The 22,617-nt window shown below is 33.0% G+C and overlaps 4 protein-coding genes across 15 annotated transcripts in view; 2 read left to right on the forward strand and 2 right to left on the reverse strand.

Annotated features, from left to right (window-relative positions):
* Positions 1-682: 682 nt before the first annotated feature.
* Positions 683-10,963, reverse strand: LOC126857283 (TPR-containing protein DDB_G0280363). Of its 9 annotated transcripts, XM_050606546.1 has the most exons (16): positions 10,839-10,962; positions 8,839-8,921; positions 8,376-8,670; positions 8,121-8,262; positions 7,879-7,998; positions 7,470-7,735; positions 7,251-7,360; positions 6,466-7,110; positions 5,108-5,296; positions 4,424-4,767; positions 3,998-4,288; positions 3,525-3,789; positions 3,204-3,266; positions 2,857-3,113; positions 2,593-2,740; positions 683-2,498 (listed from the first exon to the last, which is right to left on the reverse strand). In XM_050606546.1, exons 3-16 carry the CDS (start codon positions 8,603-8,605, stop codon positions 2,491-2,493), a joined length of 3,078 nt encoding a protein of 1,025 aa, XP_050462503.1. In that variant the 5' UTR covers positions 8,606-8,670; positions 8,839-8,921; positions 10,839-10,962; the 3' UTR covers positions 683-2,490. The 9 variants fall into 9 exon arrangements, 8 of the variants coding, with proteins under 8 accessions (XP_050462503.1, XP_050462496.1, XP_050462500.1 ...); XM_050606539.1 differs by lacking the exon at positions 683-2,498 and having other exon boundaries at positions 2,558-2,740; positions 10,839-10,963; XM_050606543.1 differs by lacking the exons at positions 683-2,498; positions 10,839-10,962 and adding an exon at positions 10,619-10,767 and having other exon boundaries at positions 2,558-2,740.
* A 47-nt stretch (positions 10,964-11,010) lies between these two features.
* On the reverse strand, positions 11,011-13,053 carry LOC126857287 (uncharacterized). Of its 3 annotated transcripts, XR_007688476.1 has the most exons (6): positions 12,613-13,053; positions 12,412-12,525; positions 12,134-12,290; positions 11,884-12,030; positions 11,157-11,287; positions 11,011-11,022 (listed from the first exon to the last, which is right to left on the reverse strand). XR_007688476.1 is itself a non-coding variant. In XM_050606558.1 (5 exons), the coding sequence occupies exons 1-5, from the start codon at positions 12,937-12,939 to the stop codon at positions 11,277-11,279; spliced, it is 756 nt and encodes a 251-aa protein (XP_050462515.1). In that variant the 5' UTR covers positions 12,940-13,053; the 3' UTR covers positions 11,131-11,276. The 3 variants fall into 3 exon arrangements, 2 of the variants coding, with proteins under 2 accessions (XP_050462515.1, XP_050462514.1); XM_050606558.1 differs by lacking the exon at positions 11,011-11,022 and having other exon boundaries at positions 11,131-11,287; XM_050606557.1 differs by lacking the exons at positions 11,011-11,022; positions 11,157-11,287 and having other exon boundaries at positions 11,381-12,030.
* A 213-nt stretch (positions 13,054-13,266) lies between these two features.
* LOC126857284 (origin recognition complex subunit 2) lies at positions 13,267-16,648 on the forward strand. The gene is made up of 9 exons (XM_050606548.1): positions 13,267-13,492; positions 13,676-13,750; positions 13,872-14,093; positions 14,185-14,468; positions 15,194-15,408; positions 15,509-15,641; positions 15,723-15,963; positions 16,039-16,269; positions 16,348-16,648. Exons 1-9 carry the CDS (start codon positions 13,399-13,401, stop codon positions 16,545-16,547), a joined length of 1,695 nt encoding a protein of 564 aa, XP_050462505.1. The 5' UTR covers positions 13,267-13,398; the 3' UTR covers positions 16,548-16,648.
* An 841-nt stretch (positions 16,649-17,489) lies between these two features.
* The window catches only part of LOC126857285 (protein roadkill), a 71,348-nt gene continuing 66,220 nt past the window's right edge, over positions 17,490-22,617 (forward strand). Inside the window, exons 1-2 of one of the 2 annotated variants that reach the window (XM_050606554.1) lie at positions 17,490-18,048; positions 18,303-18,360. The gene's annotated coding sequence lies outside the window, so the exon portion shown is untranslated. The remainder of the gene's footprint in view (positions 18,049-18,302; positions 18,361-22,617) is intronic. The other variant, XM_050606555.1, reaches the window with a different exon arrangement.

Raw genomic sequence — 22,617 nt, forward strand, 5'->3', positions numbered from 1 at the left:
ATATTTTTAAAATTTATAAATATTAAAAAATAATTTTAATAATATATATATATATATATATATATATATATATATATATATATAAAATTAAATATTAAAAATTATTTTTTTATATTTATAAATTTTCAATATTAAAAATTATGATACATACATACATACATATATATATATATATATATATATATATATATATAATCACAGTTCTGTACATCAGTTAAAAATCAAATATAAAATTTTTTTTTGTATAGGCATCGTGTACTTCGTGTAACCAAACATATGGCTCTTCGTGTGTTTATGTATTATAATATAACTTAGTTCTTATTGAAAGAGAAAGCAATTAAATTTAAATTTTATTCAACCTTTTAAATAGTGATGGGTCAAGTGATTTAGAATAAACAAAAGGCTGTTCCATTAAAAATAAATAAAACAAACGAGCTCGTAGAGCAAATAATTTTTATATTTTGTTTTTATAAATATTTGCTTCTGAGCTAATTTATCATTTAGTTGATTTATTGTTAGAATAATTATATCCAAAATGTCTATACGTGCTTAGTAACGGTATATGACTTATATACAAAGAGAATGAATAAAAATTACTGGATCAAATAAAGTTTAATCAATTGATAGAAAGAGAAAAGTTGATAAGGAATATATGAGAAAAGACGAAGAGAACTCACAGGGATTTTCATTGCGCATTATCGTATATTTTTCGATTACCTTATATTGAATTAAATTTTATAATTATAATTTTATTATCTCATTCTCTCTCTCTCTCTCTCTCTCTCTCGTTCTCTTGTATTATATATGACGATCTTCCTTCGTTCTTCACCTTTAAATCGGCAGATAAATATATTTAATATCACCTTTCGGGAATAACTTTCATTAACGTATAATTCGCATCATATGTACATCGTGGTACATCAGACGTTTCTCGTATCGTTCATCGCATATCGTGTGTTAATATTTCGCTTGTTTCTTCTTTTTTATCTCGCTTTACATTCGTAAATAAAATACACGACGTTGTTGATTTTTTCGGACAATTGTCTTTGTAGTTTTCCTCTCGTTACATCGATACTATATATCGATAGTTTAAAAGTTTAAACGATACCACAAAGATATCGCAATTATTTTGCAGTTAGGATAGAATAATTTTTTCTAATCTATATGACCTGGGTATTTAGTCAATTCAAAATTCACGATATAATTGAAAATATTCGTTTAAAATTATCAAAGTTATCAAAATTAAGTTTTGGCAGATCTTAAAAAATTTTTCTTCTTTTTTTAATAGTGATCCACTTTAAAAGAAAAAAGAAAGGCATAACATACTCGTGGAAAAGTTACGTGCATAGATAATAAAATTCCATGCTTGTATCTTTACTGTAATGACATGACATTAATCATTATATCATAAAGGGATTCTAGCTTTTTAAAACCATTGGACAAGCATATATCAATCATATTTTAATATGATAGAATGAATCAATATTATAAAATAGCAAAAAATGTATAGTTTAACGCATAGTATTGTATATTATGAGTCAATTTTCTTCTATTTTAAAAACTTTTTTTCCACATCAGTCCTTTTCCTCTTAATTGGGATTTTTTTATGCTGCTATTTTATTCTTCTCACATGTATCATATGATCACGTTAGAATGAAAAAATTAGCAGTAGACAAAATATTTTCATTTTACACATTATGCCTTGCCTGAGAATAATGCGATGCAGATTAAGGAATAATTTCAAAATCAAGAAAACGCCGCATGCGCGGCGTGCCATTTCTTCAATCATCTTAAGATAGAAAAACTCGATTGTAATAGATAGCGATACAAATATAATTTTTTTTTTTATAAATATAACACTATAAAGTTTTTGAATATAAAACAACAAAGCTTTTAGTTTAAAACATATTTTTCTAACCATAACAGATACCAAAAATTAAATAATGAAAATTTCATTATATTTTTTCTAATTATTTTGTTCTCAATCTTTGTAAACATATTATAGAATATATCGTTTTTCTATTTTAATATGTTGCGAAATAAATATCTCGATACTAAAAATTCAGAAAGAGAAAATATGCAGTTGCAAAATATTGTGATCATTCCTTAATTTCTTAATCATCATTCATTTCGTTTAATTTCTCAGATCCTACATGAAATTTGTTTATAATGATAAAGTCAGAAACTTTGAAATATGATAAAATTTTTCCTTTAACTCAGATAATAATGATGATATCGTGAAAGAAATGTATATTGACATATAATCTTTGCTTACATTGTGGGAGTACGCATTAACTCATATTATTCTGATATTTTATTCGAGTAAATACTCGCACAAATAAATGATTTAAAATAAAACGTTGAGATATAGAAGAGTGTTAGGAAAACATACATTATCGACTGTCGCTTTTTTTTCTTTCATTTGTTGGATTTGATCTTGCCACATCCGGAAACATTATGACGCCTCAAGTCGTTCGCCTCACATAAGACTTATAGGTCTGCAATATAGACGCTCTGTATATCTCGCGCTATGGCGCTATTATAAAAGAACTTTTTTTTAGTTTGCACGGAGCTAGATCGCGATCAACTTACTTTCGATTTCTGAGCCCGCAGAGATAAGTTTAGTGTGTGGTTGTGCGGTCGCGCTCGGCTGTGGATTATTTAACTGCCCTGTGGTTGTAGGTGCAGCAAAACCAGGAGGTGGTTGCATCGCCCAATGTTGAGCAGATGCGTTCTGTTCCTGCGCGTGGAATACAATTTTTTTTTTCATATTTGTAACTACTAGCACACTCAATATTCGCAATAGATAATAAATTTGAAGTGTCAAGATATATTTAAACACACAAAGTTCTGTACCTGTTGCGCATTATGAGCTACGGTGTGAGAAGGATGAATATGAGGAAACTGCCATGTGCTGTTAGTTTGGAATGGAAGAGGTCTAGACGAGGTAACTATAGCCGGATCGATCGAAGTCCAGTCTGCGATAGGTCCGAAATTGTTCCATCCCTTCTGATGCAAAGCTTGATGGTGGAATTGTTGCTGTTGCTGCTGATTGTTAATTTCACACCAATCTTTCAGGGTACAGACCGCATCATTTGTGCACTTGTTGATATCTGTCATAAATCGATCGAGTATTAAGACATACGAGATATACGAAAAATATTTTTGGAATATTTGGAATATTAAAAGATAAAAGAATTTACTTTGTGTGTGGATAAGTGGGCTTCCATTGGGAAGATATGCACTCTGTTGGGACGATTGCGCGCCTGCAAACGTAACCAATAAATCACGAATAGCGACGTTTCGTCAATCTTAATCTATAGATATAATTGGCACTTTTCGTGACTCACTTTACCCAAATAAATTCGTATATAAATTTTCGCAAAATTATATCATGAAAATTCGCGAATAGATCGATAACTTATTTTCGTCTACGGTTACGATAAATTATCGTATACGTATGTAAACTTCACGCACTGTGCACTATGATTCCTGATGCCTGGAAAAATTGGAGAAACACTAACCAGAGAGGGCGCTATTCGTTGGTGCTGGACGTGGTATACCAAGACCAAATGAATTCATGTGATTTGGCGTGGAAGCAAGGAAACCCGGTGGCGGAAAGCGACTACGTTGTCCTAAACTGTTAGCCGTCACGGTGCCTTGTGCAGGGCTCTGCGCGCCGCTTTGTAACAGATTTTGTGGAAGACGAGACAGAAGGGAATGCGACTGAAGCACTTGAAGATTTTGCAAGTGCTGAGCTTGTTGCTGCAAGTGTGCTATGTGCGCAACCTAAAAAAAATATTTGTTTCCACAAATTTTGCTTAATTTGTACACATATTATGCAAAGTACTAAATTAATATTAGTAGAAGACATTCTTCTAAAACATTTGATCAATGTAATTATACAATGTATTTTATTGATATTGTTAGAAAATGAGAAACTCCCATCCACATGTAATTTTCGAAACACATAAGAATAATTAAACAAGATATTTACTTGTGGAAAATGTTGCTGACCAAGGCTTGCAAGGGTTTGTTGATGCTGCACCCTAGTTTGCTCCTCCCGTTCTCTTTGTTCTTGCTGCTGTTGAAATATCCTCTGCTGTTGTATTTGCAATTCATTTTCCATAAGTTCAGCTAATGCCTTCTGTGTCTCGTGGAAAGGATCAAAACCTAAATCGTCATCCGCTTTCACGTCTGATCCGGCATCACGATGATTTCGAATTTCCTCCAGTGTAGCATGACCGTTCTGTTTTATGTATTCACAATTTTCTTGATTCTGTTGCACCTTAGAAATTATACGTATAATATTAATAATCTGCTCAATCATATTTCTCTTTGGTAAAAAATTTTGCATATATAAAAAATATCTCGTATTATTTTTTAGAATATAATTCGAAAATTTTATCATTATTTTACTCACTTGCATATTAAGCCTTTGTTGTAATGAATTTTGTTGAAAGTCTGCCATAAACTTAGACGCGGGTGAATTTACAAGTAAAGTAGGCGTGAAGGTATCTGATGATGATTCTGTGAGAGTAGTAGTATACGGTGCATTTATGTAAACATCCTCGTCAACAAAACCTTCGGAATTGAATGTTACACCCGGCGATTCAGATGGGCTGGATTTTGATATAAGGTGATTCGTTCGAGTTGATTCGGTCTGAAAGCCGAAAGCTGCTTGCCAATCTTCGCTAGAATGAACTGTGGGTAAAGAGTCGGGTATCGAAGCCACTCCTGTACTCGTCCAATCCAGATTTGTGTTTGCTACACATCGAATAAAATTCATTGATAATTCCCTCGCCAATTGCAATATTGTATAAATATGTGCATGATAAGAGTGACTACATTAATTCTAAAACTATTCCAATAAAATACTCCAACAAATATAAATAAAAAGGCTTAAATGATAAAATCAATTCAGAAATAATAAAAATAAGTTCAGATTCCCTACTCCAAGTTTCAATAATGTTTTTCTTGAAAATAAAATATCCCTTTTAACATTTTTGCCTATTCAAACATCAAAAAATTATAATTATTACAATTATACAATTAATAGCAAAGTACATTCTATATAACAAAGAATTACTTGTGTTAGTATACATGCCTGTGAGGGAGTTAGGTGGCATTGAGGTGGTGGTTGATATTTTCTGAAATGTGTTTGAACTGAAGAAACTGTTATTGTCCGGCTGAAAGATTGACCGATGATTGAGTTGCATTTGAGATCCATTGTGTAATCCTGGTGGTGGTGGTTGATTGGCACTTTGTGATGAATTTGTGCTGGCTGGAGACGAACCTATAGATGATGCGCAAAAATCTCTACACTACACGACGCGTAATCAAAATCATTTCTATACTCTTATAATGCCAGAATAAACAGCTATTCAAATTATTTCTTTCAACAAAAGATATATAACAAGCACATCAAAACAAATATCATATCGAATAAATTATACATTTCTTATAATTATAATAACATTAATAATAAAAATTCAGAGATGAAAGTATATCACAAATTGAAAACAATGTACCCAAATAATTTGGAAAAATATAATCACATTAATCATTGAAATAATTAAATAACTAATATTCACCAACACTTATTTCTCATCGTAACTGAAAAGGAATAAAATTACACAGAAAAAACACAAAAAAAACGGCTACTGTTTTTCAAGAATTCTCTTTATTTTGGCATATATCAATAAATGTTTGATATTATTCTACAGTATTTGTGAATATAATCATAAAACACTTTGACATACTGTACATTGTTTAAAATTGTTTGTTATTATTTACTGCAGCCAAAAAACACGATATATATGTAACACAAAACATAAGTAGATTTAATGTCTCTACTAAGTTGTAATGACTCGTAATTTAATGAAGACATTATTATTGACATTTTATTATCATGACATAATTTGAATCATTGGATACATTAGTATGTCATTAACACAACTGCCTCTGATTTCCAATAATAAATGTTGAATAATTTGAGAAACAAGAGAGAAAGAAAGAGAAAGAGAGAGAATCATAAATATATTACACAAATTTTACTATAAGAGAAATATAAAAATCTTTCCTAATAACGTAATATCACATAATTGACACATCCAAATGCTATTAAAGATTAGGATAATAAATTTTGATGGAAATAGAATATTTTATGTACTTTGTTAATGTAATATGCATTATTAAAAATATAATTATGTATTCATCTAACAACATCAAAGATAATTCTTTCATATTTTATATTAAAGTATTTCCTAATTAATCCAAAAATAATTTTATATATCGCCAAGTATATAACATTCTTTATAATCATAAGTTATATTAATGAAATTTGTTCATAATATTCTTTTTTTTAATATCTCTTTAAACAATTTTACGTTTTGTACAAACGTTTTTCCATGAAAATGATATGTATAGAAATAATCGTGATAATCAGCAACATAAGGAACTCACCCAAAAGAACAGCACCATTGTTTTCCTCGCTCGATTCAGTCAAATGTTCGGCTTGATGATTTACATTCGAGTCTTCCGTGCTTGAAATTGTACTCGCTGGCGTGCTACCTTCGCGCTGATCCGTTTCGCTATCCGAATGTCGACGTTCCCCGTTTTGTAACGTACCATTTACTTTAATTTCGTGAGACTGCGATTGAACTAATTTTGATGTTTTGCTAATTTGTTGCGACTGTGGCTGTTGCTGTTGTTCCAATTTACACTTGTTACCTAATTTTTGTAAAATTTCACTATTTGTATCAGCGGAAAAGTTTCTAACATCCTTCTGCCCGGTGATTTGTGATTGTGAACTACTCTGTGTGTTGATTGAATTCGATTCGGACCGCGACGTCGTACGACTACCGTGTTTTTCCTTGTTTTGACTATTTTTATGTTTGTTTCGAGCTGCTTGTGCCTTACTCTCGCTGTTACTTTTACCCCGTCGTACACCAACGCCATTTTCACCCTTATTATTGTTATTTTGTTGATGTGTAGACACTCCAGAGGATATATGACTTTGTTGAACTACTGTTCCGCTTCCACTCGTTACATTGTTATGTTGCGAAGCTGTTTGCACAGATGATATTTCTTTACAATTGGTTTGTGTGCCTAAAAACAGAATATTAATATATATAATACGTTCAAAATTCTTACGAAATTCTATTCATAATCTGATTATCCTTTTTTTTAACGATATTTACTTCAAAAATACATTTTGTGACTTTTGTACATTATTTAGAAAAACTCACTATTTGTTTGTCCCGGTTGCAACGAAGGCCACGCCTCTTTTGTTTGTGAATTTACAGTTCCACTTTCCCTAACAATACTACTTGTCACAGGTGGTGACGGTGTTGGTTTCCTGTGCATGCAAAGATTATTGTGGATTAAAAAACTGAAATTGAAATCAAATGAAATGTATGCAAATAGTTCCAAGAAACCATCATTTTGTGCCAAAATAAACATTGTACCGTTGCACCGAAGACACATGTGCATGTAACGATTGCACAAGCTTGCGTTCATACTCTTGATGTTTTCCTTGATGCATCTCTTCCTTTGTAAATGATGCTTCCTGGTCCCCAAGATCGTGCAGGTACATGCATTCTGGCTTCGGACAGGCTTGATTACGCATAAAATGCGAACAGTACTTTGTCGTTCCCAATGATGTTTTTATTGTCCGTCCATCCACAACAATGTTATTCACAGCCTCTATAGCACGTAGCGCATCCTCTTGACGCTAAATGGTGTATAAAAATTATCATTATGTACATAAATGTAATTGTAAAATCACGTTACAAGTATTCATAAAAGCTGAGATAAAAGTTAAAATTTAAATACCACTTAAAAAAAAAAAGAAAAAAAAATAGTAACATAACTCACTTGATAAGTAACATAAGCCGAAGCACTGGGGCCTTGAGACCCTGCATAGGAAGTACTCTGGTTAATTACGACTTTGTGTATCTTCCCAAATTTTCCAAAATATTCGTGTTTCTTTAAAACCTAAAGCATGCAAAGTATTATAGATCATAATCTTATTATTTTTTTCTTAGAAAATGTTTACAGAGATCTATACGCATTATAATATTAGTTGTATAGAGTTAATTAATCAAGAATATACTCACATCTGCATCTGCTAGTCGCATTGGTAATCCTACTACAAAAACTAAATTTTTTTGTACTACTCTCACATTTGCTAGATGTTTCCGATTTTCTGTAACTTTCTGCTTCCGTTGTTGATCCTTTAATCTCTTTTCAGCTTTCAATCTAAAAAAAACGGAGTGGAAAAGATAGTTTTAGAATAAAATTGTGCTTTTCAATTAAAATATATATATAACATTAATATAAATTAATATAAATAATTAAATTATTCAAAATACCTTGCTATTTCTTCCTTAGTAAGGGGTTTAAAATCAGCCGGATTTTCAGAATAGGCCTTCCGACACGCGGGACACAAACCGTTCTCGTCGGTACGAATTCTGTGCCAACAAAAACGGCATATTTGATACCCACAGGTGCAGGGGAAGAAATTCAGATCGTCCACCTCCAGAGGTTCCATACATAGAGGGCATTCCACTGCATCCTCTCCAGTTTGATTCAATACTGACATTTTTGTTGATGGTCTTATAAATGTCACAAGATAATAGACACAAATATTTAGCTAAATGCCAAAGTCTGTAAAAGATAGTTATTATAAGATCAAAAAGAGAAATATAAATAAATATGTTGATATTTAATTACGTTACTCAATTTGAAAGCTACAATTTTTTTCGTCATCCATATATAATTATACATTTATCAAATTTTTTATATCACGATTTTAGATATGCAAATTTCACTTACATGCAAAGTCGTCACTTCCCTGGCTTTTTAAGTAATTGACAGTGCTTGCAACTTCCTTTTATATACTGCTACCTCTTTCCGATCTGAAACAGAGCGTTGCACCCGCAAGTTGTCAACTATCGAACTGTATTTAGGTCGCCGGCCACACATATCGAGGAGATAATTGCGGCGGATGGCACGTTTTTTGTCCGGTCGCAAAATATTCGACGAGTGACGTTTCGATTCTTGCATGGCGACGAAACGAGCGACAACCTAAACATTCTACGCGAACTGTTGCTATCGGTCGTGGGGGGCGATGTAGCGTAAACGTGGACACGAATACGGTACTTCTCGCGACGCAAAAGATAGAACGAACGAAGCAAAGAATCATTTTAAACTGAAACCCGAAGTCTCCGTTTCAGTTGTACTCCGTTAATCGTACCTTTCGCGTTTGATTCGAAACAGGTATACGCTCGAGCGAGAGAAAGGAAGAGAAATAATATATAAAAAGCGCGCAATCAAAACGGCGATAAGAGGGCGATGACAGGTCACGACCACGGGTTCCGTTTTGACAGGAGCTGTCAGATTAGAAAGAGAGAAAAAAAGAATACAAGAAAAATAGTGAGAGAGAGAGAGAGAGAGAGAGAGAAGGAACAGCAAGAGATGCAGCAAACAAAGGAGACATACCGGAATTCTCGCACAATTACACACAAGACGTGGATCTCGCACGACGCCCTATGCACGATGACTCGTCCTCGCCCGAGATGACGAAAATTCGTTCTCCGTCCCGTGCGTGACGTTGAGGTCGTCGATGACAATGGGAAAAAAAATTTCCTTGCACACACAGTATTACAGGGAAAGGGTCACCGTCTCTCTCTCTCTCTTTCTCGCGCGCGTCTCTTCGTCTCCCTCTCCTCCTTTTCTCTCTCTGTCTCGTACACGACGAAACGCGAACCGAGAGGGCGACGATCGGACGAAACAGCTGTTGGTAGCGTCCGCGAGAGGCCTAGCGAGAAACGTCAAACGGGTGCGAGTGAGACGGTTCACTGGCTACGCCATAACAGAGACCTACGCGAAAATCTGTCGTGGATGGTCGGCGTGGTGGGGCATGACACGTAAATTCCGCCTCTCGGTGCCTTCTCGGTCGCGAGCGTATACGCGAGTACGCAAGGACGACGGTCTCGCGACGCGATTCTCAAGGGGGAGGAGGGGAGAGAGGAAAGAGGGATACGATGAAGAGAGGGCGAGAGAGACGGGGTGAGGAGAGGGAGGGAAGGAGAGAGGGGGAAAGAGAGAGAGAGAGAACGGGTGGCTAAGGGAGACAGACAGAAGGAGGATGATAGGGAGGGATGGTGGTAGTAGTAGGTAGTAGGTGGTAGGGAGACCGCGAACGGTGTCGACGCAGCGAGAGCGACAGAGACGGATGATTGCTACCGTACTACCGCCGATAATGCCGTCTCTTTCTATTACATTTTAGAAGGAGAGATTCTTCGTCTCAATCTTTGTCGCACCGATCTCTCTCTCCCGTATGCATCTATCTCTGTGATACCTGTCGACACTCCGAGGGATGATCGTGCAAACCTGATATATACGCGACGACGCGACGCGGACGGGACCGATTCAGCTTTCCATTTATGTAAACGCAATAAGCACACTTTTAGCGCGATCGACACGAACGATGATGACGATGACGATGACGACGAGAACGACGGCTGTTAGCTGCTGCGAACGTCACTCGAGATTCTACGATCCATCCGCCAGAGGGGTTGTTCGAAGTAGCTCGAAAACTTGGTCATATTACCCTGCACGCGTTAACCTCAATCCTTAATAGCGAGACAGCTCCTAACACGCTCTCGCGATTCTTCGAAACCCGTGAGAAAATTCACGATGACTATAGTTTTCACCAAGCTCGCACGCGCATCACTTTCAAATAGTATCGAATATATATGCATAATATATATATATATATACACACACACACACATGTATATATTTATCCGCACGGTCTTTTATTTACTTACTCGCCTCACGACTTTTCCACTAACAATTCTCTCTCTTTACTGGGAAATTTTTCTACAGTATTCTACTGTCCCGGGATTTATGTAGTTGGGTGCGCGCTCGCAATCGCGCACAAGCGCGAGCGGATGTATGCACCGCTATTCCGCGGAATCCGCGGTTTGTCACTAGGCGTCGCGAAAAGTGTCACTAAAATAAATAACTTGAGATAAGATGAGACTAGGACAAATATAAATAACACGGCTAATATATTTAACTGTAATAGTTAAAATAAACAAACATTATTGTAAGGCAAATTAATGTATTTATCTGTTATTTCATACTTTGTTTCTCAGATGTGACAGATGATAGGGTCTTTGTTTGTATTTGCCCAATTTCCGGAAATTTCTAACGAGTCTGCGCCGCTCGCAGCTGTTCATAATCTCTTTCCATGATTAAAAAATTTAGATACATCCTGAAAAATTTACATCGATCTTAGTCTTTTAAAATAATTGATAGTTCATATAATATAGTAGAGATAAATTAATACTTTTTTCATAATTACAATGTGTAGGACAATTTGGAGAGCGAAATATTTTAAATGATATCAAGATTTATCATAGATGCATTAGATACAAAAAGTTTACATTTTTTCATTAAAAATTGATGTGATAATCTTGAAAAGATATTTAGCAGTGACACAATGTTTAAAAAAAAATTGAAATTAAACGCTATTTAATTTAAATAGCTCACTGTATATAAATACATAGTCTGTATCTCTTAAATATAGAATATTTCATACATTTGATATTTTATTCTGAATGCACTGAATATCTTCGTCGTATGATTTATGTTTGCACAAATGCATCCATAAAAATATATTTATACAAATATTTGTAACCATTATAGTGAAAAGATAAAAATTCTTGCAGAGATATTTGTTTTACACAAATTCTTATATCAAATACCTCATTTCTTTGACACAATTATATATAAAACCTGCTCTAATTGATGTTTTATTACATTCCTAATTTATTTTAGGTACGCTACGTTTTCTCGATCTTCTCTTACGTTCACGAATAACACCAAACAATGGATGTCTTGTTTTTAAATCATTAGGGAATTGTACACCAGAGCTCTCTATAGATACTGGTTTCATTTCCGGTACTGCAGATAATTTCCTCCTTATAGATAATGAACCAGCTGGCTTGATATTTACTATATAGAAAATATTAAAAAATTAATACATAAATGATGTACAAAAAAAATATATGCATTTTTTCTTTGTTTTGTTTGATTCCTAATGAATGAAATAAGTTACCAGTCTTATACATGTGTGAAGTCTTCTTGGTATTAAAAACACACGTAACATTATAGTTCGTATGTTGCGCAATTATACAATATCGTTCGTCTTTAATTTTAAATTTTGATTTATCTTCAAAGGCTATCATTTGACCACGAAGTTCTTGTGTATCTATCTATGTAAAAACAAGATTGTGTCCTTGATATTTTAAAACATTAAGAAAATTTGTATAATATTTCATTAACTTATTTTTCTTTAACTTAGTTTCATTAAATTATTCATTAATTATAACTTACTGATCTAGGAAGATCCATGATCCAAATGTCTTCACTGTCCGATATATCGTCCAGACTAAACGTGCAGGATATATTTTCTTCTTCTAGTGTCTCTTTCTGAACTATTTCTTGAAGCTAAAAAATATATGGAAAGATATAATTTTTATATAATTACTTTTTATATAATTAATAGTTAATTTTTCAAGAATATAATTGTCTTACAGTATGTGGTCTTGATGAAACCGAGGCAGATGATGATAATCTCCGAGATTTTACACTGCTTAATTCTTTAGCATTACCATTCATCTCAACTTCATTGTTTGCTGAATCTTCGTTCAACGTTTTGTCAGATTTCTTCAAGATACTCTTACGGGATTTAACCGCAGGACTATTAGTTGCACTATGTGGTTGCATTTTTGTATTAATTGTAATAGATTTACGTTTATGGTTTTGAGGCGGAGCATCTACAGCGTCCTCCATTAAAACCATAGATTTATTCAATTGTGTATTTAATTTCGTTACCAAATCTTCACTAGTAGAATCCGTCATATTTGTCAAAAAATAAATTCAACTTATATGTATATAAATAAAAGCATATATAATATATAACAAAATATTCCTTCTAAGCACGTTTGTGGCTGTGTTATGGCGCGCAACAGCTGATAGGTTACAATTCAATTAAGAAAGGAAGTGATATATGTACTTTTGATTACAGCGCCATTATATTTGTCACACTATATATTGATTGGCTGTTATCGCAAGAAATTTTTGAAACCCTAGAAATTCTCTATTCGATAGCCAATCGAAACATTCGATTAAGATTTTGTCGTACAAATGTAATATTAGCCTCAAAAAATTCTTAAATGGCGCCAAACAACGGAATTGTAACAGAGTATCAGATAGTAATGGAGGAATTCTTTTTCGTGCTATGTATTTGATTCTTTAATAATTAAACACAACGTAAAGAATTTCAATTGTATTTACGAAAATTCAGTGCATGTGTGAAATATGACGTCTCCCAGGAATTTGAGGAGATCTACGCGAATAAAAGCTATTGTGAAATACACGGAGGATAGCTTCGAGGAAACACGCGAGAACTCTCGTAAGATTATATTAATATAATTTATTATAATATATTTATAATATTATACAATTCGATATACATACATTTTATAATTTGTTTAATATTCTTTAATATATATATATATATATACACTATATTTTTTTAAATTATATCATATGAACGTACATGTCATAGCCTACATAGTGTGTTTATATCTTATAGCACCAATTGATACATTGGAAACTGAAATAGAAAAACAACTTGTAGATATCAAAGAAGATGTACAAAAGCCACTTGGTAATTGATAAAGATTTCTATAAATTTTTGTTATATTTTGTATCATTATTTATTTATTCATATAATTTATTTTTATTTAATATTATATGCTTTGATGTATTTCTTTCTTTTTCTCTGTTAGAACTGTTTTCTGAAAAGGATATAAGTGGACGAAAATTATATACATTTCAAACACCAACTAAAAAGAATAGCATGATGCTTAAAGCCAATCAGTGCCGTACACCTGAGACTCCAAAAAGTTTCAAAACACTTCCAACTTTAAAAATTGTTCTTGAAAGAGTTGTTGAAACAAACTCAAAAAATAAACATTTAAAATCTGATCCTGAGAACATTAAAATAAAAAGTATTATATTTTTTTGAACAGATTCTGGTATGAATTATAAGAAAATGTTTATTTTTTTATATCGTTTTTAATTTTTTTTTCTTATATTTAGTAATCTCGCGAAAGCGATGTTTGCCTAGTGTAAATTCAAGTGGTGATGAAAGTATATCAGAGGATAGTGAATATGTACCCACAGATATAGAAATTAGTTCTGAATCTAATGAGATATCTGATGAAAATAAAGATAGTGAAAATTCTGATGAAAGTGAGGAAGAAAACAATATTAGAAGGAGATACAAACCAAGTAGGCCACAGAAATCTTTACCAAAATGTGAAATACAAAGTACACCTAGAAGAACAAGAAGAGAACATAAATCTGTTGCTTACAAAGATTATGTAAGTTGAGATTACTTAACTATATATAGTATTAATTATGTACATAACTCTATTTATATATAATTAAATATAATATTTATCAATAAACACAAAAGCTATGGTAAATATAATCAAATACAAAAGTCATGTGTTAATTAATTGTTTTCAACTTATAAGATAAAAATACTTTTTTTCATAATAGAAGAGATTTGATACATTGGATAAATTTAAATTTGTGTGTATCTTGGCATGTTCTTCATTATTGAAGTTCATCATTTAAAATGAAAGAAACATTAGCAAAACATATGATACCACAAAGCAATCATTTTTATAAGTTATTCTACTGTAATGTCTCTTCTGTTAGTAATTAGTTTAAGTAACTATAAGTATGTATTTTTATATGCGAGTAAGAAACTCTTGTATTGTATTATTTTAAAAATTGTTTATCTACAAATGCAGAAATAGTTTTTATTTTATGCATTTGCTATGATCCAGATATTAATCGATAAAAGCATATTTGTTTTTGAAAACAATTAATTTTCGAACACATATAACTAAAACTAAAACTTTTAGTTTATTTTAATAAATATTAGTATGAGAACATGTGTGCAAAGTTTGTATGAAAGTTTGTATTGTTTTGTGTATCTGTATAGCATGTTACATATAAAATAAACATTTTTAGCATTATAAATTTACATATATTATTAATATAATGTATAATTGTAAATATTTTAAAATTTTTCAAGCTTATAAAGACTGATGAATATTTTGAATCTCAATCGGAAAAGATACTTACATCTGATCATACATTAGGCAGGCTTCGAAATGCTCGTCTTACTGAGGAAACATTAGATGAATTATTAAAAAACCAAAGTCATATTTCTACGATACACAAGAAACGTATTTGTTCATTAACAGAAAACTACAAATCGTTTTTTTCTATGTGGCAATTTATAATGGAGTAAGTATTGAATAGTATCGTTTTTATATTATTCAATTTTTATTTTTTTAATATAATATAAAATTTGATTATAAATTCTAAAATTTGCATTAAATTATAGAGAAGGTTACAGTCTGTTAATCCATGGTTTAGGCTCAAAAAGAAATTTAATTAATGATTTTCACAATGAAATCATAGCTGATCATCCAACATTGGTTATAAATGGATTTTTTCCCAGTTTATCAATAAAAGATGTAAGTGAAGTATACATAAATAATATTATTGCATTATTAAGAAATATATTAAAAATATATAATTTGTAAATTCTATTTCAGATACTCGATAATATAATAGTGAATTTACTGGAATTAAGTTGCCCAACAAATCCTAATGATTGTTTAGAACTTATTGAAAAGATTTTGAGCAATAATCCCGATGATCGGCTTTATTTAATAATTCATAATATTGATGGTATAATGCTACGTTCAAGTAAAGCTCAAAACATTCTTGCTAGTTTAGCAGTCATTCCCAATATTAGAATCATAGCGTCTGTCGATCATATCAATGCACCGCTACGTAAGTTTATATTTATTTTTATGCTAAATTCAAATTGAGTCACCATTAGTTTATATTATAGATTTATCATTTCAGTTTGGGATCATATTAAACGAGCAAAGTTTAATTTCTACTGGTGGGATGCAACAACGTTTTTGCCATATCAAGCTGAAACTGCATATGAGAATTCCCTATTGGTTCAACAAAGTGGTGAACTTGCTTTATCTTCCCTTCAAAATGTCTTCCTTTCCCTCACCTCGAATGCTCGAACAATTTATTTAATCCTTGTCAAATATCAGTTGAACAATAGCAGCAATAACTTCACAGGTAATCATTGATCATGCATATATTTTATTATATCATAATAACTAACGTGGCAAATATCTAATAATATGTACTAATTAGGAATGCCGTTCAAGGATCTATATCGAGCAGCGCGCGAACAGTTTTTGGTCAGTTCCGATTTAGCATTAAGAGCACAATTAACTGAGTTTGTAGATCATAAATTAGTACGAGCTAAACGTACGTTTGATGGTACCGAACATCTAACCATACCCCTAGATAAGAGTCTCCTTAAACAATTCATGGAGCATCATGGATCATAACTTATTTAATGAATTTATATAGACTTATGAGATTCAGGAAATATATTTTTATATGTGATTTGTGAAATAACTAATTAAAAAATAATAGAGTTTAACGATCATTTATCAAATTCTTATAAAACTTTATTATACATTACTAATTAATTTTATTAACAATATACTTATTGTAGGTAATATTTTTTTATTAGTTTTTGACATATTCTCGTTTTATATTATTATCTCGATCACGTTATAGACAGAAGCCCGCGCTTGTAATATTGCAATCACGCTGATATCAGTCATATTAAATGTTATTAGATTTATTTTCTTCTTTACTGTTTGCTTATACTTTCAATTTTCACTTTTTTCTCTTTCCTCTCCTTCAAATGCTCGATTATACCAATCTTATTTTAAGTGCAAAAAGTGCACTTTGGGCCAATTTCACCATCTTCGGTTAAGGAATTTAACCTGGACTCCCACCAGGGACAACGTCTTTTGATAAAATCAACAGAATTTAGCCCAGACTCAAACCAGGGGCAAAGTGTGTTGCACGGAAATACCGGTCGCGCCTTCATGCGGGCCTTTGGCTATCCGTCTATTAATCTGTGGCGATGCTCGTGGAGCATCGTGAAGTTAACAAAGTCAAACGAAAGTGCCAATTGTATCCTTCCCACGACATTAAGATCTTTTATGTTTATGTAAAAAAATCGACAAAGAGTGCTCATACACGAAGATGTATTCAATAAATAATCGCGCACAGTGATTAGTGAGACGCCGTTTCTATACGTCGCTTACAAGATGACAGATTTATCGGGAAGTGTCAAAGTGAAACTGAAAGCGAGTGACGGTGTTAGGTTAAGTTAGGTTATCCGTCGCGCGATATTACAAACAGCGCGAAGTTATTCACGTCGATTGCGACTTCGATAATCGCAATCAGTTCGAACATCGCGATCGGCGCCAACCATCGGTCCGTTGTCTCGCGATCTAATTTTGTTCGTTTTTGTTGCTCCGGGAAAAAAAGAGAAATTTTCAGTCCACGTCTGACGCGCACGCAGTTGCGTTGTGTCATATAAAATACACGCGTAATATCCGCGAGTGATATACGCACAGGATTTATTTCGCACATTTAATTCGATAAATGCCTGCGCGATTGTTGCGTTGGCCGGGCCACGTCGATTGACAACGTTGTAAATAACACGCGGCGTCGTCCCTCATCTGACCGTTCTGACCTTACACTGATAAGTCGCACGTGCGCGGACGCTCGCAACCTTGACTTTCGGATCGAGTTGTCGTCGCAGAAAGAGTGAGAGAAACGCCGCGCCGAGTCAATCGTGGCGAAGTATTAGCGGCGTGTGACGTTTCTTTCCTGTGAAAAATTGCGATGGCACTTGCATAATATCCGTCAAGCGGATGTTCTACGTAAGGACGTTCCTGGCAAACATCTTTTTTCATCTCGCTGTCAAACCGTCGACTCTATTGACATCCCGTCATGCGGAATCTTTGGAATTTATGAACAGAAAAGGTAGCAATCTTTTTTTTTTTTTTTCTTTATATACATTCAACTTTTCTTTCGTTGCTGTGAAAATGTGAAATAAAGAAATTGAGTTACAATATTGATTTAGCAAAGGAAATATTGTGAAATTATCAGTGGACATCACAGTTTTTCAATTCATCTATATTGAATTTAAATATAAATTTTAATTTTAAAAATATATATACAGTTAAATTTATAATCTAAAAATCTAAACAATATAAACAAATATATTCGTTTTACAGGTTCTGAAATTGGAAAGGTATAGCTGCATTAACTTATTGCTGTCTTCTGCATGTGCATGTGAGTTATTTAAATTATGCTATCTTTACCCTTTGAGGGAAAGAAAACATAAATAAATTTTTATGGAACATAAATTATTTAACTGCTGATAATGTAGAGCAGTGTAGGTCTAAATGCTATTTGTTGTTTGTATTGTCTAATTGAATTTTTCTGCATATTACTACATGCATTATTATTTTATTTTTACTTGTGCTTCACTTTTTATGTTATATGCAGTGACATTTATTTTTGTTACACACTGTATCTGAAGAAAAACACTGCACAGCTGTGTGTAATTAATAGCACGCAGGATACTTTTGATTAGCTTTTTCAAAAATATAATTTTTTAAATTATTTTTTTGTTATTTTATTTGTTTAACGATTTTAATGTTTGATATAAAGCAAGGAAGTTTCCAAATCATTTTATATATTTTTGATTGACATTTTGTGTGAGATAATATTTATTATAAAAATTTTATATTACAAAAAGAACACGAAATAGTATTATAGACGTGTTCTACTTAAACATATTGCAAAATTTATTTATGTTTGACAATGATATAGTATGAATGTTTTTACCAGTATTGTTATTATAAAAATGTGTTTAATAGAAAAAAAAAACATTGAATATCTACGTTTTTACATAAAAGAAATCGGTAAAATGAGTTTTTTTTACAATTAAACGGAATACATTTTTTTAGAGAATGATTTTCTATTTTGTAAAATAATATAATACTCCATAATATTAATCTTTCTCTCTCTCTCTCTCTCTCCCTCTTTTGATATCTTATCTACTCTGCAAATTTACACATTGTTGGGAAATTAATTTCTATCGCGTACCAATAGATGGCAGAATATCGAATATTTTAACATGTTAATCCAACACAATGTCCACATTATGATTGCAAAGTGAATAATAAGAGTAGAATGGCATCTGCTAAATATAATGCTGATATTGCGAAAAGCAAAGTTTTCTTAATAAAATATTGCGTCTTTTACATTTTTTTCTACATTTTATCTTATTTATTGCAAATATTTTCGCCTTGAGTTTTTTGCTTATAATGTTTTTTATGCTTATAATTCTTCATAAATATTGAAAAAAATTGTCCATGAAGTAATATCATATTTCAATCTTGAATAATGACGCTTCTGATGTAAAAACTTATAAAAAGGAGACTGGCTATTTTTCACTTTGCATATTACTCTCATGATAATAGCACGAGAGAACGATTTCGTCGATTTTTAACCAGTCGTAGAATTATATTCAGTTATCGTCGAGTGAAAGTTGTCAAATTGTCCTGAATGCGTCTGGCGTACAAATCGCGGCGTGGGTGATGTCAAATTTATGACTGTTCAGATCGTGCGAGATTTCTCTCTCAAGTTTCATTAAAATTTCTATAACGCGGAAGTAATTTTCGCGAATTCATTGTTCAATAGATTCAAGTCGAGGTGGGCGTCGAGAAATTCTCATTCTAAATCATTCATTTAGAATCTTTTTTCTACATATCATTGATCATAAGATCTTCTTAAGATTTGATAAATTATAAAGAAAAAATTCCAATGACTAAATTTTTAATACGTGCAAAAATTAAAAGATTTTTATATACTTATGCGATATTTCGACATTTATAAAAAAATTTATATATAATTTGATATTTGATTATATATATTTTTATTATATTTATGATTTAAAAAAAAAAATACTCGAAGATTTTTTTTCCAAGACCGACGATGCTTAGCTTGTATTGTTGATAATAATTTCGGATTCATGAAAGTCCGAAAACCGTTTACTTTCATGTATCGATCGCGGTATCTTTCTCTATCTAATTCCGTTAACCTCGCGCAACTATTTCATCGATTTCACTTTTGCCAAGACAAACTAATTTCTCCGAGTTACGATTCTCCCTGAGGAAACCGTCGCTCCATACCTTTCTTCGAGGAGATTTGATGCACGAACGAACGAGGGAGAGATTTGCTTTCGCCTCGAAACGACTCGAATTCGACGGCGATGATCGTCGCTCGTTCGCGTCGGATTATGAAACGTCCTGTACGAGACGATACTTTCACTATCGCGGCCAAGTTTCATAATTATTATTATCGAGGCCATACGTAGGTCGAAGAGGAGACTGTCGGGACACGGAGAAAAGGGTTTGGCTCGTCTTTTACCGCACACACAATCGTCGCTTCACACAATGTCGCTTAATTAGCAATGAATCCTAATCGTATTTTATTCAAGATGTCTCAATCGTGCTAAAATAATACATTCTCCGATGAATTTCGTATCAGCTGTTAATGAAAATAATGAAAATTTGATTGCAAAATATAATTATAAAATTTGTCAAATTTATTTTCGAGAAGTAATTTTCACGTATTAAATTTCAGGGTTGAAAAGCTAAACGACAAAAAATTATTTTCTGGAGGAAATGTTACTTTTATATAGAAATTTTATGGAAGTCTTAATCGCGAAGGTAATTAATATCTGCAATATTTTACAAATTTTGACACATATAGTGAGACTTCCATCAAATATTAATTGATCGACTTAAAGTATTCGTCATTTGAAAAAAATGGGGTTAGTGATGAGATACCCTGTATACATACGCACACACACACACACACACACACACACGCATGTATAGAACTTTTGTCCTAGCTACTTTGTGGCTTTGTTACGTGTCACGTTGCGTGACCGAGAAATCATTTTTCCAGCGTTAATCGCCGCGCCGATCACCGGTTAGCAATTCCCTCGTCAAGGCTCATCGTCGTTTCCTCTCTCTCTTTCTCTCTCTCTCTCTCTCTCTCTCTCGCTCTTTTTTTTTTCTCTTTCTCTCTCCGGCCGCTATCCGATGCACGTGCGAAGTAACGTTCGTGTAACTAGTTTTGCTTGTATCTAATATCCGTCGTGTGGCGTCATTGGTGGCTCTATTAACGAGCGAGAAGCTAGGTCGACGTCGGCATCGTCGTCGTGTTCGCGCTTTATCCGAATCTCTCTATCTCTCTCTCCCTCGTAATAAAGCTCTCAAATAATTTTAGCTCCAACTCGACTTCTCGCGATAAAACACATTGTACATATTTCAACCGATCGCTGTAGGGAGATCTAGATATTAAATAGACCAAAGTAAATAAAAGTCAATAAATAAAAGATGTACAAGATAGTGAGTGAGGGTCGATAATTAGAAGAATGGAGAACTATACTTCTCCTTGATCTAGAGATACTTAGAGAAAGGAGACAATTATCTGTATAAGTATACATTAATATCATTACGTAATGTTTAATTCAATAAGATAAAATTGAAACACTGGATTCGTAAAAGTGTACTTTGTTTTTTTAAGCGAGACTCAGATTTTACTATCGTTTATTATGACCTGTTTAAAACATCTGCTTAATAAAAGTAACAAAAATTATTAAATCAAATTTGATGATAAAAAGCTCATTTTAAATTATCTACGATTTGTGATATCACATTCAAAATAAGATTCCACTTCAAATTTTATCTGTCACATGATACACAGAAAACTCGAGAGTTAAAGAACCACCGATTATTACACACACTTAAAATATGCGTCAAATCATCATCATACAACAGCATCAAATCGTTAATAGATTTCTGTTTTGATTTCTATGATAATATTAATTAGAGCATCTACGAAGCACGCTTTAGAAGAATAAATTATCAATTCATTATATTTTCGAGATTATTCTTTTGACAATCTATTAGATAGGAAAAATTAGCGATGTTTTGCCCATCAACAATGGTGTTGTATATGATTTTGTCAATCACGGCTCAGGCATGACGATAACATCCGAGGCGCTCACGATAACAATTCGATTCCGCGTGTAATACGACAAATATCGACGCTCGATTAATCAGACGCGAATGAAACGAGCTCTCTCTCGTCCGAGGGGGATGGGGTGGCGGTCGGAGGGGGAGAGGGAGAGGAGTAGTAATCGTCCCAGACGAAGGAAGGAGCCCGTCCGAGGTCGAGTCGGGGTTGCTGTACGTGCACGAGCATTGCGCAAGAGCATTCACCCCGCTCAATACTCAGCGACGGCACACAGAGATACAGGAAACTCTGAAAATGTACGGGGTACACGCGAGAGAGAAAGAGAGAGAGAGAGAGAGAGGGAGGGAGGGAGAACGGAGCAGGAAGAGGAAACCGGTTCTAGCGAACCACCCCGAAATGGGTTACTTCGCGTTTGTGTGCATGTTTGATTATGTGTAGATGTCTGTGTGTATATCTACTTTATATACGCGACCAACCCCGCCTTTGACAGCG

The sequence above is a fragment of the Cataglyphis hispanica genome, chromosome 21 (assembly GCF_021464435.1).
Source record: "Cataglyphis hispanica isolate Lineage 1 chromosome 21, ULB_Chis1_1.0, whole genome shotgun sequence".
NCBI classification, from domain to species: domain Eukaryota; kingdom Metazoa; phylum Arthropoda; class Insecta; order Hymenoptera; family Formicidae; genus Cataglyphis; species Cataglyphis hispanica.